The sequence below is a fragment of the Rhinoraja longicauda genome, chromosome 5 (assembly GCF_053455715.1).
Source record: "Rhinoraja longicauda isolate Sanriku21f chromosome 5, sRhiLon1.1, whole genome shotgun sequence".
NCBI lineage: Eukaryota > Metazoa > Chordata > Chondrichthyes > Rajiformes > Arhynchobatidae > Rhinoraja > Rhinoraja longicauda.
The window spans coordinates 51,905,831-51,919,852 of record NC_135957.1 but is presented as its reverse complement, the minus strand read 5'-3'; the positions used below and the strand labels follow the sequence as shown (position 1 = coordinate 51,919,852).

General features: G+C 39.0%; 1 protein-coding gene across 1 annotated transcript in view; it reads left to right on the top strand.

The window, feature by feature from the left end:
* The window catches only part of lama2 (laminin, alpha 2), a 292,372-nt gene that overhangs the window by 159,592 nt on the left and 118,758 nt on the right, over positions 1-14,022 (top strand). The window contains exon 20 of the mRNA XM_078399541.1: positions 7,593-7,699. Coding sequence (XP_078255667.1) covers positions 7,593-7,699 — 107 coding nt within the window. The remainder of the gene's footprint in view (positions 1-7,592; positions 7,700-14,022) is intronic.

The window sequence follows — 14,022 nt, the reverse complement described above, 5'->3', positions numbered from 1 at the left end:
TTATTCACTGTTCATTATTTTTTAGCTCATCTTCCACTGCTTTCAAAAATGCATCCCTATTCTTAGATGTACCACTCTGGTGAGATTTAAAAAATGAATAATCAAATACTATCCTCAACCTTATTAGCTGCCCATAGATAGACTATTTTTCACAATGTTTATATTTCCTAATGTATATTCACTGAGAATCATGAATTATATTTTTAAATCTTAATCTAGTTTCTCAATCTTTCTTATGTAAAATATCTCATACTCACATGTACAATGCTTTATTTAAATTAATGTACATTTATACTAATGAACAGGTCTTCTCAAAGGAATCAAAATATAATTAATTAGCTGTATCTGATTAAGTTCCAAGGTAATATGATCCCTGGTCAGCTTCACCATTTAATTCTTATTGTAATATAAAAGCCATTCAGCTCTTCAGGTCCATGCAAGCTCCCAACATAAGCACACCCAAAGAGTTGTTCCATTCCTCCCATCTTACTTCCTTGTGCCATTACAACTGATTCATTCTCCCATCCCCTTTGATTCTTTTACCCAAACTTAAGTGTTAACCATCCAGCATTTTTGGGAAAAAGTGGAAACATTTGGTAGCAATTCAGATAATCGCAGGAAGAATTTGATGCAGGCAATCATCTTTTGCCCCTGTCTCACTACTGCTTCTCTCCTCTTTACATGGGCACCTTCCTTCTCCAATCTCGTCCTGATGCAGGTTTTTGACCCGAATTGTTGACCATTCCTTTTCCCCCACAGATGCTGCTCCACTACATGAGTTTCTCCAACAGATTATTTGTTGCTCCAGATTCCAGCATCCATAGTTTATGTGTCTCCAAATAACTGCCCTTTCTGCCAATCTTGATCAGCCTGTTTGGTCTTATTTTTTATATTTAAATAAAATCTCCTATTCAACTCCTTTATTTCAAAGAAAACAATACCAACATAGCAAGTTTCCCCTAGTAACTATAATTTTCCAATCCTGACAACCCCTTTGTAGAGGAAGGAACTGCAAATGCTGGTTTAAACAGACGATTGACACAAAATGCTGGAGTAACTCAGCGGGTCAGGCAGCATCTCTGGAGAAAAGGAATAGGTAACATTTCGGGTCGAGACCCTTGTTCAGACTCCTTTGTAGATCTCCTCTTGCATAGGTCCATCACATGTGTATCAGATTTATCTAGTGTGCACTTGTGGTCAGTAATCCCCTCAATCAGAATCACAAAGAAATGAACAAACACGTCATTGTCATTGTGGGAAATCTTACCACAGCTCTGTTTCAAAATGGGCATATCATTAAATGTCCCTTGCAGCTGTCTCTTTTAATTAATATTTTTTTAGTCTGCCATTAGCATAAGATAAAATAGGATTCCTAATGACATTTTAGGTCAGAACTGCTCAAAGAGAGCAGTTTTGTCCAAAGTATAACCTGCTTACTATCTGCTCCTGCAAATTCCCATCAAATTACTAATCTCGCACGTTGTACTGACATTATTCCAATCTTTTGTTTACTTTGCTAATTCATGCCGTCTGTTGAATACCATACATAATTAGTAAATTGTCTTGCCGTCAATTCGTTAAGCATTCAGTTGAAAATACTGACTTATTTTGCAATATTGCAAAGATTTATTTGTTCAAGGTTTCAAGGTCAGTTTATTGCCACATGTACCAATTAAGGTACAGTGAAATTCAAATTACCATACAATCATTCTAAGTAAAAAAGCAACAAGACACACAACTACACAAGATTTAACATAAACATGATCATCCACCACAGCGGATTCCACATGTTCCTCACTGTGATGAAAGGTAATAAAGTCCAAGCTTCTTCCTCTTTATTTTCCTGCGGTTGGGGCAGTTGAACCATACGCAGTCGGGGCGATCGAAACTCCCACAGCCGGCGGTCAAAGCCCCCGCGTCAGGGCGATCGAAGCTCCCGCGTTGGAGCAATCGAAGCTCCTGCGTCAGGGCGGTCGATGCTCCTACGGCTTGGAGTTCCTGAAGTCAGTCTCTAACCAGAGACCGCGAGCTCCACAATGTTAAAGTCTGCAGGCACCCATGGTAGAGCTCAGAGGTCGATCCCTGGCAAAGAGATCACGGGCTCTGCAATGGTAAGTCTGCAGGCACCCACGGTGGAGATCTCAAAGTCGGTCTCCAGCAAAGGCCGCCAGTGCGGACGGAGATATGATACGGAAAAAAATCGCATCTCTGTTGAGGTAAGAGATTAGAAAATGTTTCTCCCAACTCCCCCCCCCCTCCCAACCCCCCACCCCCCACATAAAACAAGCTAAAGAACACTAAAAACATAGATAATGAACACTAAAAACAAACAAACAACAAAAGAAGGAAGAGACAGACAGACTGTTGGTAAGGCAGCCATTGCTGGCGCCACGCAGTGGTTATGTTAAATGCAGTATAATCATTATTATTAACTACTTATGCTGCAGATCATTATGACTCTGAGGTCAGAATAATGCATACCTGTGTGGTAGTTAGAGGCATATGCAAAAATGAAATGTTTTGAATGTGGGTGCTGGAGTCCTGGTGTGGCTCCAGATCATAGAAACATTGAAACATAGAAAATAGGTGCAGGGGGAGGCCATTTGGCCCTTCCAGCCAGCTCTGCCATTCATTGTGATCATCCACAATCAGTAACCTGTGCCCAACTTCTCCCCATATCCCTTGATTCCACTAGCCCCCAGAGGTCTATCTAACTCTCTCTTAAATTCATCCAGTGATTTGGCCTCCACTGCCCTCTGTGGCAGAGAATTCCATAAATTCACAACTCTGTGGGTGAAAAAGTTCTTTCTCACCTCAGTTTTAAAAGGCCTCCCCTTTATTCTGAGACTGTGGCCCCTGTCATGTTGAAATGTTCTATGACAATAAGATCGCACAACTAATCCAAACATTATAGCATATCTTTAGGATACACACAGGATCTGAGCACTTGGAACTATTGGTGCAATTAATTAGTTTGCATCTGGATGAAATAATTTGCTTGTGATGAAATAAAGTTATAAATCAAAAATAAAGTATGCCATATCTCCAGTCTCACTTAAATTAGTGTATACTGAAAAACAGCGTGAATTGATAGAAAGAGTGGCAATCCTGTGTTTCTCTGTTATTTTGAAAGCTATCCTTAAATCGGGACACAACCATTGTGCATTTTCCTTTGTAACATTTCTCTATTGTTGGAAATTTGGAGCCTTCAATTGCCATAAAAAACACAAAAGAAGCCAAACAGTAGCAGTCAAATTGCTTTTTTTTTGTTGTCCTTTTTCTATGTTACCCTGCTTAGAATTTCATTGTATTCAAATCTCAGCAGGATTCACAGTTGCTTGAAAGAAAATGCCTTTGTTATGTTTTAATTGCTGGAGCAATATGAACATTTAAAATGCTAAGAACATTGCTCCATGCCTCAAATTATTCTGTCAAATGTAGCCAACAGAAGCTGGAAGAAATCCATGTTATTAGAACAGAGCAAGTCTGATAGTGCAGAAGCCAGTTTGATTTTGCTCACTACATATATTTACTTTGAAGAAGATGAATAGGACTTTTGAAGTAAGAGGCAAAGCCTTGACAGTAATAGAGCAAGCGACTGGTCATGGATGCCTCTCCCGGTATACATCGTCAGAATCACCCACATTGAATCTGGATTCAGATTGCCACCGATATTCCCAGTTTGGATTTGGAGGAAAGATTCCCCATCTTCGGAATTAGGGCTCTCAGGCAAGCATGAGAAAATCACGAGAAAGTTCAGCTGGAGCTGGCCCGTATACTTGTTCCACCATTTAATAAGATCAAGCAAAATCTGTATCCTTGGAGACATTTTCCTGTATTGCTTGGTTCCATGATTTTGAAAAATCTATCAATTTCTATCCCGAATATATTCAGCAACTACTTCTCCACATCTCTTGTGAGTAGAGAGTTCCATAGGTTCACTACCTTCTATGGGAAGAAATGTTGCCAGTACAGAATTAATGTCTATTTCCTTAACCCGAGAATATGACCGCTGGTCATATGGTAGATCCTTGTGTTGAACTTATCAAGCCCTGTAGAGAAATCATCTCAAACTTATGATCACCAGAGATTTTAGATTCATTTGGGGGAATCTCTCTGATAGAAAAATCCCCCCTGCCAGGGATCTGGTGAACCTCTGCTGAACTCTCCTTCAGAAAGATAGTCTTCCTTCGGTTGGGCAGCCAAATCTATGCACAGTATTTTAGATGCATTCTCATTGGGACCCCATATAATTGCAGGATGATGTCTTTACTCTTGTACTTAAAATATCTTCCATTAAGGTAAGCATACTATTTTTCTCACATTTTTCCACATTATATTCCATGTGCCATACCCTTATCCACTCATGTTTTGTACCTGTATCCCTCTGAAATCTTTCTCCATCCTCTGACAAACAGCACTGCTACCCAGCTTTATATCATCAGCAGACTTGGATATAACATAAATGCTCCTCTCATCCAAGTTCTATGCATAGCTGGAGCTCCAACAATAATCCCCGCTGCACCATTTGTCACCGCCTCTCTAATGCACTACATTCTCTGGGTCCCCCATATTTATTATGTTGATCGTGCCAAAATAAAGTGCTCAAATGGATTTGTCAAACGTGATTTCTCTTTCATAAATCCACATGGACTGTCCAATCCTATTATTATTTTCTTAGTGCCTTCTTTCTTGCATCTTTAATTGCCATCTCTGCTGGCATATTTCTGAGGCCTGAGAATGAAATGGAATCCCAACAGTGATGAACTCTGCCATTTAAGTCCAGCAATGGAGCAGCATGATAATTGTGCAGGAAACTCATACCTAATTAAAACTAAGCTGACGTAAGCCAAATTACATTTACATGTGTGGAAATAAAAATTACTTGTGAATGGCAATGAAAAGATTTTGAAAGTGCATAAGCTTAAATGCATATGCACTTGGGTAGGGAGGTAGAAAGTTAGTTAGATTTTGATTTGTGCATATTTATTATATTGCATTGAATATCACTTTAATCAAATTTCAATTGAGTTTATTAAATATAATGCCTGATCATAAGATCTATGTTAGTTGAGTATCTACTGTTAAACCTGCACTTTCTGAGTTTCATCCTTCATTGCCAATAAAAATGCAGCTGAGAATTATTCGTGGATAAGAGAAATTTCTGCATTTAACACTGAAGTCCCTAATTTTTTTCCAACTTGACTTCTCAGCTGGCATATGTTCGTCATCAACATAGTTTGAGACATTGTTCTACTCTGAAGAAGGGTCCCGACCCAAAATGTCACCTATCCATGTCCTATAGAAATGCTGCCTGACCTACTGACTTTGTGTTTGATGCAAGATTCCAGCATCTGCAGTTCTTTGTGTCTCTAGTTTGAGAATCAGTGGTTTCTATAGATCTTCTCTGGATTATGAATGTTTAAGGCGAAAATATATATCATGATTATGTTTTTTAGCATTCTCTTAAACCACACATGTGCAAGCCAAATTTCCTATTTAGTTTCAAATTTCTGATTATAACTTGTGATGATATTAAATATACCCTTCTCCAGTCCTAAGCTTAAATCAAGATGTTAAGCTCTATCTGTTAAAATAATCTACTAGTCCCCGACTCTTGGGAGATTATATGGTATTGACCTATATTTCAAAGACTAATTTACTTCACTACCTTAATCCCTTTTCTGAATGGGTTTAGCTGTCAATAATCACTATTTCAAGTGGTTGGTACACCCTCCCAGCCAAGGATGAGGTCCTTCCTGCTAATCAAACAGTTCAAATGCAATTATATTTTTAAATTAAGTACTCTGAGGAGTAATTTCTACAATGGGTCATAATTTACTAAGGATTTCCAAAGCACAAGAACAATACTGGAGAAACATACCAATGAGTTGCAGCCTGTCAAAACCTGAGGCTGTGGAATGGATTCTGTGTCTTTTCTCTGTAACTCCTCAACACCCTCACGGGCCTGTCCCACTTAGGCGATTTTAAGGCGACTGCCGGCGACTAGGCTGTCACCGACAGTTCGTCGTGATATCGCGGGTATGATTGTGAGGAGTCTTCCAAAGATCGTAGTGGATCTCGGCGCGTCGCTGAGAAATCAAACGGTTTGTAATTTCTTGGCGACAGCTGGCTTGTCGCCAGGTATCGTAGCTTATTGCGGTCGCTGTCGCATGCTGTCCCCAGGTTTGATAGGTTCTCTTAAGATGCATTTAGAAGCACATAATATTAAAATAAGTAAAGTCATTACAAAATACTATAAAATGCTTGTGTTTAATGAATTTATTTACCGTCAGGCCATTTGACAGGTAGATTGGAGGCGACAGTTTGACGGTCAGGTAAGCGTGGGAATTTTCGCGATGTTTTTGGCCTCAGCCTTTACATTTAAAGTGGGCTCCAAACCCAGATATTCAACCCAGAAACCAGATATATATCTCCCTTACATTTTCAAAGAATGCCCACACACTTTTCACAAAAATCCACTGAACCACTTTTTAAATTTATTTTTTAATACAGCTATTAGTAAACTGGAAGTAAATCTGGTTTGTTCCTTGTTACAGTGAAGCTTGGTTTTTAAGTAACCCAAAGTTCAAAACTCTCAAGTACTTACCGACTTGTCAGTGATTTCAGCCAGAGAAGCATTGACAACGTGGGAATTTTCGTGATGTTTCAGAAGACGCTGTAATCTCAACCTGACTCGGCATTGTCGTGGTCATTGTCGTCGGGTAAAAGAAAAGTTTGGCGATCTGCTACGACTTTGACAGTTGCCGGCAGTCGCCAATAAAATCGCCTAAGTGGGACAGGCCCTTCACACTATCCCAACATTCATGCTGTTTTTCTATGTTGACATCATCTATAAGTTATGATTACATTGTCCAGGCCATGTCGATGTTGTGACTTGATTAAGTCAATGTGAGCCTTCTTTTTCAATTACTAACTTCACAATATTGATAGGGTAACTATCAAAGTGATGGTTCGTTTTACAGTTCTTGCAAACAGTTCTTGTTGCAGGAGGGTCATAATTGTTTCTCTTGATAATGTCAGGAAGTTGTGCAAAGTTTACTGGTCAGAAGCCTATCTTAATCCACAATAAACCTTTTAAACCTCAGTCATTTTCTGCTGCCATGGTAGAAAACGGGTCAGAAGTCAGCCTTTTGGACCTTGATCCTGATTAGCCATCATAAACTCTGGAAAAACATAGATGTGTATAATTTCACATGCCTCGTCCTAGGCTGCTTAGTGGTGGTTACATATTTCCAGCTTTTATGATTCTTAGACCAATTAATTCTTGATTGATCTCATGTACCAGAAGTCACTTTCTAATGATACAAATGCTGCAGCATAACCTGGTCAGAGATGCTGCATGCTTCATTGAAATGCCATTTTCACTCATTTGTAAAAGTGTTTTGACCTTATCCTTAGAACAATGGTGACACAATTTGCATAATTAGAAGGACTTTGTGCAATAGCATTTGAACTTTGATATGTTTATGACAAAATAAATTATGAAAATTTACTACTTTAACATAATTATGAGAAAATAATTTTAAGATGTTATTTTCATCTTGTAAATGATTCCTCTTTATTTCCAGCCTGTGAATGCCATGCCAATGGATCAGTTGCTAACTTGTGTGACAAGCAGACTGGACAATGTGAGTGCAAAGACAATGTTGCAGGAAGACAGTGTGATCATTGCTTGGTACGTATTGGAAAATAAACACTTAAAATTTGGTAACTTTCAAAGAATATTTCTGAGAGCCATGATTTATTTCTGTACTGAAGGTAGACTAAGATAGAATTTCTTGTCCAAGGTTACAGTTAAAGAATCAGAATGAAATTCCCAACTATTATGGCACACATGTTTTGGGCTCAGAGGAGGTCTTAGTTTAGTTTAGATTATTGTCACATGTACCGAGGTACAGTGAAAAGCTTTTGTTGTGTGCTAACCAGTCAGTGCAAAAACGATACATGATTGCAAACGAGCCATCCACAGTGTACAGATACATGATAAGGATACATGATGTCCCCTTTTGTGCCAAGATCCAGCCTTGCATACAAGTTATCTGTAGTCCTTGGAGGCAGCAGATCTTTTGTTGTCATCTCCCAGAACTGTGAAATGGAAAGGGTAGTGTTTTCTCTGACAGGGTTCCCTATAGTGTGAGGCTAGGTGATATTGCATTGTGGAATGCTGCCCATTATTTCCAGAGGGAAGTGGCATACTTAGCTTGTGGGTGGTAAAATTGAAAGTGCACGTTCACTGAGCATTGACATTAGACATGACAGTGCAAGGTCATTTAAAAATGTTCCTTCCTTTTTTTTGTTGGCAGGTTGGGTCTTTTATTTCCCATTCCCAGTTTGGCCCATTTGTCCAGTAACCTATATGACCCTCCTCTCCACTCCCTGGTCTGCTACTATTAAACACAAACATTTTCCCAGGTCTGGTGAGAAGCCAATATAACAGGGACCCCACAAAAACCTGCATACTCCTGTAGCATCTGAGCTAGTTTTAGATCACACTGAATAGAATGTTATTACTTGAATGTAAAACTACATGTTCTATGTTTCTTTTATCTGATATTTTAATTAACATCAGCCGAATGATTCGTTGTGGCTAAGTAGTACTGAGACACATTTGATATGAGTGGTTATCCATTTGTTTGAAATTGCTTGGAGTAATTTTTAGGCCTTTATTACTGTGCAATTGAAACGACAGTGACTGACTATTTAGCAGGTTTGTGTACATTTATGCTTACATTGCAACACTTAAATTGACTGGTATAGAAACCATCTTTAATTGAGTTTAAATCAAATTAATGGCTGTGACCAAAGATAGTAATTTAATATTGGCACCGTCATTCTTTTTCTAACTCTCTTACTTACATTCCTATTGGTGGTGTCTTCTCAACAGAAATATGTGTGTATTTTGTTGGCTCAGCTGAATATGAAAATATTGCTGGGTTTCATTTAAATAGTGCATTTTTAATCAATTTATATTTCATCTCTCGGAGGGTATGAATCTCTGGAATTTTCTGTCCCAGATTGAGATGGTGGCCAGATTATTAGTTGCTTTTTAAGTGGGGATAACTAAATATTTGAAAAATCTAAGAATTGAGGGCTATGGGGAACTGGCATAGAATAGGAGTTGATGGAAGCATAGATCAGCCATGACTATACTTAAATGGCGGAAGAGGCTTCAGGGACCGAGTGCCTTACTACTATCTTGATTATTACTTTGCCTTAAGACTGCAGAGAAGATACCTAAAGATGACATTATTAAAAAATTGTATCAACTACACACACCATTTTATTCTTGACTACGTCATACATTTGGATAATTTTGCACTAAGATATTTAAAAGTTGTTGTGTGAGAAATCAGTACCTTAATTCTAATATTATATTAAAATATTATTTCTTTCCTTAGATAAAATGAATGATTTTTTTCTGATTATATCTTGTGTTGCCTTCAATTTCATAAATGGTAAATCAATATTTTGCTTGTAATTGCCTTAAATTAGGAATGATTGATTTGGGGAAAAGTGATTTGAATTAAAAACAGGAGGAAATCTGTTAGAGCTTTTATAGCTTTGTTAAATTTCATTTTGTTTCCAAGGAAGAATTGCCTTCAACATTGACAAAAAAAACATTGTTTCCAATGGAACTGTTTCTGTTTTCTTATTTCCTGTGGTGGGCATGCCAAATTAAGTAACTTAATCAACCAAGATTCAAATGGGCAACTGGTCCCAGGTTTCTGCCAATGTGGCTGTATGTCCTTGCAGCTTCACAATGACTATTTTCCTTAAATTATTCCATATCCTTATGAAAAGAGTGAAGGGCAAGGCTGGCAGGACGGAGTAGAGAACCCTGAATGGTGAGAGATTTTGAGGCATTGGTCAAGAAAAAGTCATATATCAAGTATAGCCAACTGGAATCAAGTGAATCCCTTGAACAAGGGATGTAAGGAGTGTAGTAGTTCACATCAGGGAAATCAGAACATCAAAAAGGGACCTAAAATTGCTCTGCCAAATAAGATAAAGAAGAATCCAAAGAGATTCCAGAAGTATACAGAGGGCAATAGAGCAACAAAAGGCTTCCTTAAAGATCAACCAGGTCATCTAGGTGTGCAGCGGAGCCACAGCAGAAGGGAAAGAAGTTAAGTGAATATTTCTCATTTGTATTTACCATGCAGCAGAAGGGAAGAATGTTAAGTGAATATTTCTCATTTGCATTTACCGTGGAGAAAGACATGGATATTCGGGAACTCTGTGACATTAATAGTGGTGTCTTGAAGAGAGTCCACTTTACAGAAGAGGAGGTGTTGGAGGTGTTCAAATGCAATAGGGTGTATAAATCCCTGGGACCTGATCAAGTATATCCTGGGACATTGTGGAATCTCGGGAATAAATTGGGAGGCCCCTGATACCTGTATCATCGATGATTGGTTGGATATGGACCAGGCACAGGCAACTGGGACTCAATCGGTTTAGTAACGTGGGTGGCATGGCCAAGTTGTGCTGAAAGGCATGTTCGTTGCCATGCTGTATAGCTTGATGACATGACTCACTGAAAGTGGAGGATTTCATTTTGCATTACTGCAGTAAATTAAGGCGTTCATGAAGAAGGGACTGAATCTGTTTTCCTGTCTCTGCTGGCATGCACATTCATTTAAATTGGGATATATCACAAGTTATGATGTGGCAAGGTTTCTCAGTACAAAATTTTAAGGAAGGTAAATACATTTCCTGTTGTCTCCTGTCCATTTATGCTGAGTTGAAAGGATCCTAACAATATGCACAATCCTGATAGTTTACAATCACTATCTTCAACTTCCCTACTATGCTCAGAAACTAATATCACTGGTGACATCACCACTTACCAATTTATCGTGACCTTTGCAAATAAAAAAATGCATTAACAAAAATCAAATAGGTGTTAGAAAATAATGAGATTCTTGTTGACAGCAAAATACAAATGTTGTGCAAATTGAATGCTAACAATGGAAAATAATGCATATGTGCAAGAAATTAAGTGTTCCTTGACCAAAAAATATGGTAGAATGGTGGCATTGCTTACCAAATAACCATATAACCATATAACAACTACAGCACGGAAACAGGCCCGCTCGGCCCTACCAGTCCACGCCGACCACTCTCTCTGACCTAGTCTCATCTACCTGCTCTCAGACCATAACCCTCTAATCCCCTCTTATCCATATACCTATCCAATTTACTCTTAAATAATAAAATCGAGCCTGCCTCCACCACTTCCACCGGAAGCCCATTCCATACAGCCACCACCCTCTGAGTAAAGAAGTTACCCCTCATGTTACCCCTAAACTTTTGTCCCTCAATTCTGAAGCTATGTCCCCTTGTTGGAATCTTCCCCACTCTCAAAGGGAAAAGCCTACCCACGTCAACTCTGTCCGTCCCTCTTAAATTTTTTAAAACCTCTATCAAGTCCCCCCTCAACCTTCTACGCTCCAAAGAATAAAGACCCAACCTGTTCAACCTCTCTCTGTAGCTTAAGTGCTGAAACCCAGGCAACATTCTAGTAAATCTCCTCTGTACCCTCTCCATTTTGTCGACATCCTTCCTATAATTTGGCGACCAGAACTGCACACCATACTCCAGATTCGGCCTCACCAATGCCTTGTACAATTTTAACATTACATCCCAACTTCTATATTCGATGCTCTGATTTATAAAGGCAAGCATACCAAACGCCTTCTTCACCACCCTATCCACATGAGATTCCACCTTCAGGGAACAATGCACAGTTATTCCCAGATCCCTCTGTTCCACTGCATTCCTCAATTCCCTACCATTTACCCTGTACGTCCTATTTTGATTTGTCCTACCAAAATGCAGCACCTCACACTTATCAGCATTAAACTCCATCTGCCATCTTTCAGCCCACCCTTCCAAAAGGCCCAAGTCTCTCTGTAGACTTTGAAACTCTACTTCATTATTAACTACACCACCTATCTTAGTATCATCTGCATATTTACTAATCCAATTTGCCACACCATCATCCAGATCATTAATGTAAATGACAAACAACAGTGGACCCAACACATATTTACATGGAAATATAGTCAACGTGGAACTTTTCTGGGTTTACAACAACTTATTTGTTTTCAACTGAAGGTATTATAAACTGTAAGAAGGCTAATGAGGATTCATGAATTTACTTATCATGCTTTAAAATAATTACCAGATTTCTTGTTTGTTCCATTTTTGTTGTCTTTTAAAACTGATCATTTTAAACAGGGCATGGAAGAAACACTAGTTTTCTTTTTACAATGCTACAACATAATCACAAATGTTCAATCTGTAACTTGTTTTAAATGGTTTGTTGAGGTCAGTGCCCCTTCTCTCCATGTCTTAACCCAATTTCTGCATACATTAAAGCTATTTTAAATTTACTTCAAACAGAGGTTACTAAATTGCATAGCCTAATTATGACACTTGTGCTCTAAATATGCATGCATTCATAATGTACTTAGTTTTATGGATTTTAAAGAGAGTGTAAGGATATAAGCAAGGCGACCAGAACTGTTTACAGCACTCCATCTGGGTTGGGTCATGAAGGTGTTTTGCCCGCTGTCATGATCCCTATACATTATCTCAGTTAGGGTTTAAGATACAATTAATGTAGGTTCCTGGCAAATTTTCTAAGTGCATTGAGGGAGTCCACCAATATAAATATATAGAGCCCACAGCAATGTGAGAATATGGAGGAGTTGAAGGTATGAAATATCCCCTGCATTCGCTCTCTGTCTATCCCTCCCCCACCCAAGTCGCACCAGCTTCTCGTTCTCACCAAGCAAACAGCTAACAATGGCCTACTTCCCTTATCATCGTTACTTCTTTCGCATATCTTTCATTCATTTGTTCTATATATCTACGTCATCTAAATCTCTAATTTCCCTTACCTGCTCTCAGTCTGAAGAAAGGTTTTGACCCGAAACATCACCCATTCCTTCTCTCCAAAGATACTGCCTGACCCGCTGAGTTACTTCAGCACTTTGTGTCTATCTTTGGGGTAAAGCAGCATCTGCAGTTCCTTCCCACACAGGAACTCTCGCCATCTCAGTTACACTGCTTGAGCAACTGGTGTTACAACTATTTTTATGCGTACTTGGAAGAATGTGGCTCAAAGCCAGGGAAATCTGATATTTTTCTTATTCTTCCCCTTATGATCCCATTGCAGTTTAAATACTGGCCTATGTGCAGATGGTCTATGTAATGGAGAAGGACTGAAAATGAGTGGAGTACAGAGGAATCTAAATGTTATTGTTCATGCACATAAAAACATAGTTAGTTGAGGCAAATAGTTAAAAAGGTAAATAGTATATTGTTGCTAAGGGGTTGGAGATTTGCATAGGGACGTTTTGTTATAGACAATAGACAATAGGTGCAGGAGGAGGCCATTCGGCACTTCGGGCCAGCACCGCCATTCAATGTGATCATGGCTGATCATTCTCAATCAGTACCCCGTTCCTGCCTTCTCCCCATACCCCCTGACTCCGCTATCCTTAAGAGCTCTATCTAGCTCTCTCTTGAATGCATTCAGAGAATTGGCCTCCACTGCCTTCTGAGGCAGAGAATTCCACAGATTCACAACTCTCTAACTGAAAAAGGTTTCCCTCATCTCAGTTCTAAATGGCCTACCCCTTATTCTTAAACTGTGGCCCCTTGTTCTGGACTCCCCCAACATTGGGAACATGTTTCCTGCCTCTAACTTGTCCAACCCCTTAATAATCTTATACGTTTTGATAAGATCTCCTCTCATCCTACCAAATTCCAGTGTATACAAGATAATTGTACAGTGTTGATGAGGCCACACCTGAAGTATTGTGCACAGTTTTGTTATTCTTGCGTAAGAAAGGACAGACTAGGATTGCAAGCAGTCTAGAAATTCACTAGGCCAATCCTGGGATGAGAGGATTTTCCTAGCATGAATAGCAAAAAAAAAAGTTGGATCTATTTCCTTGGAGTTTAGAAGAATGGGGAGCAAACATT